This window comes from Salvia miltiorrhiza, chromosome 4 (genome assembly GCF_028751815.1).
Source record: "Salvia miltiorrhiza cultivar Shanhuang (shh) chromosome 4, IMPLAD_Smil_shh, whole genome shotgun sequence".
Lineage (NCBI taxonomy): Eukaryota > Viridiplantae > Streptophyta > Magnoliopsida > Lamiales > Lamiaceae > Salvia > Salvia miltiorrhiza.
The window spans coordinates 33,162,701-33,169,608 of NC_080390.1; the positions used below are offsets into that span (position 1 = coordinate 33,162,701).

The following is a 6,908-nucleotide window of genomic DNA, read 5'->3' on the forward strand; positions in this document are numbered from 1 at the left end:
TCTTTCAACTCCGAGGCCGCATCTTTCTTAGGAATTAACACGATGAAAGAAGGATTACAATCTCTGGCGAATTTACCATTTCTATGGAACTCATTTAGGACCTCACAGATATCCCCTTTGATGGTGCTCCAGCACCTCTTGATGAACTTGAAATTAAAACCGTCGGGCCCCGGTGAATGGAGCATCGAGCTGCACTCTCAAGTCTTCAAGGATCTTTTTCTGTACAAAATCATGTGGAAGATTTGGCCTCACTCTACTTCTGCTTGCGAATTGAGCCTCAAAGTGAGCTCTAGCTTCTCTTTTGACATCCGCTGGATCCTCTAACCATCTTCCATCAACTGATAAACCGGAGAGATCATTTCTGAGCCTTCTGCCACTGATAATCTTATGAAAAAAAGCACTATTAACATCTCCTTCTTGCAGCCATCGAGTTCGAGCTTTTTGGGACAGTAGGCTATCCCGATTTTTCAGCTGCAGAATCAAATTGGCCATCGTTTCATTTCTCTTCACGATTTCTTCATCCTCAAGACCCAAAGTATCATCAATTGCATCCCACTTAAGAATTCCATCTTTTGAGATCTTCCTTTAATCTTTTTAATTTTTCTTTGAAGACAAAACAACTCCATCCCGAGATACCGCTCTTTTGCCATGAATCTTCAACAATCTTGTCGAAATTTGGGTGGTTCATCCATGCATTTATGAACCGGAAAGGTTTTGGGCCCCAATCCACAACTTTTGTTTCCATTAAAATCGGACAATGGTCCAAAACTGATCTAGGCAAACCTCTTGCTTTTGAATTTGGCCATATCGACACCCACTTATCATTCACCATAAATCTGTCCAATTTTGTCTTGCAAAGCCCCTGCGGCTGATACCATGTGAATTTTCTACCTTGCAATCTAATCTCCTCCAGTTCATTGCCTCTAATAAAATTATCGAAAACCTGAATATCTCTACTTGAGAATTGTGTCCCTCTTCCCACCCTATCCGATTCAGTTCTCACTGAATTGAAATCCCCGGCAACGCACACACAACTATCTCTATTCTGTTTCACCACCAAACCAATTCTATCCCAAAGTTCTTCTCGATCTTTCAGCATTTGAGAAGCATACACATTTATCAAAACACAGGGAAAATTACCTGAAAGCCAAATTCCATTCACAAAAAGAGCTCCCTCACCATTCCACTGACTGGAGCAAGAGAATTTCGCTGGGTTCCATAGTGTTAGAATTCCTCCCGATCTCCCTTCTGCTTGACGATTTGCAAACTCCACTGCCTCTGTTCCCCAGATGGATTTAAGATCTGGTTCGCTTAGTTGCCCCATCTTTGTTTCTTGTAAAAACACCACATCGATCTCCTGCTTCTGAATGATTTCCCGAATCTCTCTCTTCTTAATTTTACTCCCAAGCCCTCTGATATTGTAAGAGAGCGCTTTCATTCGTCTGTTTTCAAACGCCTGAAATTCCTCCCAACCTCATACCAACTTTTCTTATATATATAAACTCAATGACCAACAAGAACTCATCATGCCTCACAATCCACCTTTTTTTCACCCGAAAAATTTAACATTATAGCAAAATAAATCTTATCCTACGTGGCATCGTATAATCACTCAATTATAATTTTTCTCAATTCCCATTCATTCTTATTTATTTATATATTTCTAATCAATTTTTACATTATAGCAAAATAAGTCATATCCTACGTGGCATCGTATAATCACTTCATTCTAATATTCCTCAATTCTCATTCATTCTTATTTATTTATACATTTCTAATCAATTTTTATATTTAAAAATTATTAAATAATCATATAAATTTATAGATAAATTCTATACTATTAAATAATCGTATAAAACTATTAGATAAAGTCTGTACTATTAAATAATTGTATAAAACTATTAGATAAATCCAACATATCCATTTAATTATCCTACATATCCATTTGATTATCGAAACCCAGCCAAATTAAAACACATTAGCACTTCGAGGGTCCATTCGTCTGTTTTCAAACGCCTGAAATCCCTCCCAATCTCATACCAACTTTTCTTATATCTATAAACTCAATGACCAACAACAACTCATCATGCCTCACAATCCACCTTTTTTCACCTGAGAAATTTAACTTAATAAAATGATGGCATCCATAATAGAAATACATATACCAACTTAATTGAGATTGTTCCAACACTACAAAAAAACGCGTATTTACCGGCGAAAATTAACGGCGGCTATTTTGCCGTCGGTAGCTAACGGCGGCGGCATTTCAGGCGACCCGAACTTTCGCAATCACCGGCCAATTACCGACGGCAAAATCGCCGCCGGTATTCGCAATAAGTAATTAATTTTATAATATTAACGGCGGCAATATTGCCGCCTCTAACTTGCGTCGGCATTTGTCGTCGGTAACGGTTAAAATATAGGGCAGCGGGTTTTCCTTCTTTTTTCAGTTTCTGCGCCACACAAATCCCCCCCCCCCCTCCCCTGCTGCTGCTTCCGGTCCGACCGCCGCCGCCGCCGACCGCCGCCGCCCCAGCAGGTAACTTTCTCTCTCTCTCTCTTTCTCTAGATCTATATATATATATATATATATATATATATATATATATATATATATATATCTCATTAATTTTAATTATATATATAATTATATAATTTTCACTTATATTATTTATTGTAGTTCGACGACCTCGTTTCACCGCCTTCTTCACGACACCCGCCGAAAACCACCACCGTACGCTCTCTTATTTATTTATTTAATTATTTAATTATGAATTTATTTATGTATTTAATTATATATTAATTAAATAGATTTATTTGTTATATATAGTTAATTAATTTATAATTGATTTTGTTTATAACTAAATTTTATGAAGCATGATTAATTTTAAATTATATTAATCCATTTAATATATGTTGTTAGTTTAATTTTAAATTATGAAGCATGATTAATTTTAAATTATATTAATTTTAATCAATTAGTTTAAGTTGTTTGTTAGAATAATTTATATACTCCGGCTATTTTGTTAAATTAAATGTTATGTGCTATGTGTTTATGAAATGTTATATTATATATATATATATATATATATATATATATATATATATTGTGGGATAGATTTAATCAATTTCTTAAGGATCTTCTCCCTTTGGGATAGAAATTGATTATTTCTTAAGGATCTTCTCCCAACAAATGATTGTTTTTAATTTAATTACCATGATTTTTATTGCTTTTATTTGTATTGTATTATTGCTTCGACATTGGGGGGCCGTGTAGACCTAGTATAGGCTTAGTAAATTAGGACCACTATGGTCACTATAGTTGCTGGTAGAGTCGAGCACTTGGTAGTTAGGATAGTGGGGTTATGCTGTCGAAATTTTGTTAGATTTCAAGTAATTTATTATATTTTATTTGTTTTTTTCAATTAGAATTTGCAAGAATGAGTGATAATCGTATGTGGATGTACGCGAGATACAATGATCGTACTACATTTGAAACGGGGCTTGAGTTTTTCCTTGAGTGGGCGTTCAATCAAACGGCGTACACAGATGGATAAGGTAACATTAGGTGCCCGTGTAAGAAGTGCAAGAATCAAGCGTATTTAGATGTACCTACGGTCAGAAAACATGTTAGTAGGCGTGGATTTATCCTGAATTACAAAGTTTGGGTTTCTCACGGGGAAGCACCGCTGTATATGTCGAGAGAACATGCTATAATGAATGAGGATGATGGATTATACAATAACTACGAAAGGATGGTGCATGACCATGCTGGACCTAGTAATTATCAAGATCCTCCAAATCTGGAGCAGCCGCCCAATAATGATGCTCAACAGATTTATAACATGTTGGATGCAGCGGATACTCCATTGTACGCAGGATGTGACACGTACACACAATTAAGCTGGATGACTCAATTCATGAGCATAAAGACTGAAAGCCACATGTCAGAGAGGACTTACAATCAGGTGTCTTCGATGATGAAAGCTGTTTTACCAGAGGGTAATAACTGTCCAGAAGACTTCTATAGTACGAAAAGAAATCTACGTGGTTTGGGTTTGCCAGTAGAGAAGATCGATTGCTGTGTTAATAACTGCATGTTGTATTGGGGGGAAACTAGTGAGCTACATAGTTGTATGTTCTGTGACCAATCACGATATAAGGACAGCTTGCGTGCATCTGGGAGTCGCCGAAAGAAACAAGTGCCCGCCAAACAGATGCACTATTTTCCCTTGACGCCCCGATTGCAGAGATTGTTTGCATCTCCTGCAACTGCTGAACATATGCGGTGGCATGCGACCTCCACAGACGATGGGATAATGCGCCACCCGGCCGACTCTCCGGCATGGAAACATTTGAATTCAGTCTTTCCTGGATTCGCCGAGGAGATCAGAAATGTGAGATTGGGCCTCTCTACAGATGGTTTTGCCCCATTTGCACAATCAGGGCGTCAATATTCTTCTTGGCCAGTTATTGTCACGCCGTATAACTTGCCTCCGTGGTTGTGCATGAAAGAATAATTCATGTTCCTCACAGTCCTCGTGCCTGGCCCATCAAACCCAAAGATGAAGTTGGACGTATTCTTACAGCCACTGATACACGAGTTAAAATCTCTGTGGGAGGTTGGTGTGAACATTTACGACATATCGTTGAAGCAAAATTTCCAGATGCGAGCAGCTCTGATATGGACTATCAGTGATTTTCCAGCGTACGCTATGTTGTCTGGGTGGGGTACAGCTGGGAAATTGGCATGTCCACATTGCATGGAGAATACAGAAGCATTCACTTTGCCGATGAGTGGAAAACAATCGTGGTTTGATAATCATCGGAAGTTCTTACCTCCTAACCATGTGTTTAGGAGAAACAAAACTTCATTCTTGAGGAATAAGACATGCAATGTTGGTCCACCAGAACAAAGATCAGGAATACAAATCTTGAATCAAATCGAGGGGTTAGGCTTCGTGAAGGTTACCGAAGACTTCGATGGCAGGAACGCTCAACTCGCCAAATATCAAGATGTAGGGTGGAAAAAGAAAAGCATATTTTGGGATCTACCCTATTGGAGACATCTTTTGATTCGACATAATATGGATGTCATGCACATTGAGAAAAATGTGTTTGATAACGTGTTTAATACTGTCCTGAATGTGAAGGGGAAGACAAAAGATACAGAAAAATCCAGAGAAGAATTGAACACCTTCTGCAAGCGGAAAGAGTTGAAGAAAGTGGATGGAACCCGAGGGTATCCGAAAGCATGTTATACGCTTGACAGGGAAGAGAAGAAGATCTTACTTCAATGGATCAAGAGTCTTAAGTTTCCCGATAGGTACGTGTCAAATATTAGTAGATGTGTTGACATGAACGCCCTGAAGATGCACAACATGAAAAGTCACGACTGTCACGTGTTCATGCAAATCCTTCTGCCTGTTGCCTTTAAAGAACTTCTTCCTAAGAATGTTTGGGAGGCAATTACATAGTTAAGTTTCTTCTTCAGAGAATTAACATCCCGCAACGTGGCCATATATGACATGAGAATACTGAGTGAGAAGATAGCTGTTACTCTTTGCAAACTTGAGCGTATCTTCCCTCCTAGTTTATTTGATTCAATGGAGCACCTACCAGTTCATTTGGCAGATGAGGCACGATTGGCTGGTCCAGTGCAATATCGGTGGATGTATCCTTTTGAACGATATTTGATGACATTAAAAAATCATATAAAAAACAAAGCCAAGGTTGAGGGGTCCATCGCCAATGCATACTTGCAGAAATGTCAACCTTCTCTTTGTTTTACTTTGAAGATCAAATATCTACAAAGTGGACAACTTTGCCTCGCAATATTGAGATGCCCGTTGCTGAAAATGATGATCCTCTTTGTCTCGCCATATTCAAACCTATTGGGCGTTCACTTGGCCGAGGGACGAAGAGATATATGGATGAGCGCGAATGGCTTGCTGCACACATGTATATTTTGAGCAATTGTGCAGAGGTTGCAGAGACATATAGCAAGTGAGTATTCTCGTTAAATTTATGTATAAGAAGTATTCATCATATAACTTTTTCTTTGTATCCAAGGATCTTCGAGGAGGAAAAACGATATGCAAATCCTTACATGACTGATGCAGAGTTTGAGGTCGCGTTTCACAACGAGTTTATTGTGTGGTTTAACCATTACGTAAGAGACGATAAATTTATGTTAAATATACATTTACTTACTCTAAAATTGGCTTGCAAACTTAAATGATATTTGTGTGAAACAGGTTTGTCGTCCTTGTAACGACGAGTTGAACCCTTATATTAGGTCGCTTGCAGCTGGACCATTAAGGGAGATTGAAACATACTCCGGCTATTTCGTGAATGGCTATAGATTTCACACAACTGATCATGATAGAGAGAGTGCGACTGTGAACAGTGGCGTTTGCATAAAAGGCTCGGTCTATGGTAGTGATAGAGATGTGCTAGACTTTTATGGGCGTCTGCAAGAGGTTTGCGTGCTGGAGTATCCGGGGTATCCAATTAAGCAGACAGTCTTGTTCAACTGTGAATGGTTTGACTTGTCGGCTCAGGGAACTTCTATTGATACAGACTTCAAGTTAGTTTCATTGAACCACACACGAAGATATAAAAAGTATGATCCCTTTATTTTGGCGAGTCAAGTAGTTCAAGTGTTTTACTGTCCCTATCCCAGTACGAACCAATCAAAGAAAAATTGGTGGTCAGCATGCAAAGTCAACGCAAGATCAAAGATTGAAGTGTCTACTGCAGCATCTACATCAACATTAGATCAACCATTTTAAGAAGAAGTGGTTACTATTATGCCTACTCACACAAGTGTAGGCATTGAACAACCACTTCTTCTTCATCCCCTCGGTGGAGTCGTTGAGATTGAAGATGACGATGAATCAGAAGAC

General features: G+C 38.6%; 1 protein-coding gene across 1 annotated transcript; it reads right to left on the reverse strand.

Moving 5' to 3' along the window:
• Positions 1–556: 556 nt before the first annotated feature.
• LOC131023324 (uncharacterized) lies at positions 557–1,438 on the reverse strand. Its single transcript, XM_057952867.1, has one exon. The coding sequence runs from the start codon at positions 1,436–1,438 to the stop codon at positions 557–559; it is 882 nt and encodes a 293-aa protein (XP_057808850.1).
• Between the last annotated feature and the right edge of the window lie 5,470 nt (positions 1,439–6,908).

Bases quoted from the DNA above. Each gene is read 5' to 3' on its own strand.
- LOC131023324 (XM_057952867.1), bottom strand. From the start codon at position 1,438: ATGAAAGCGCTCTCTTACAATATCAGAGGGCTTGGGAGTAAAATTAAG.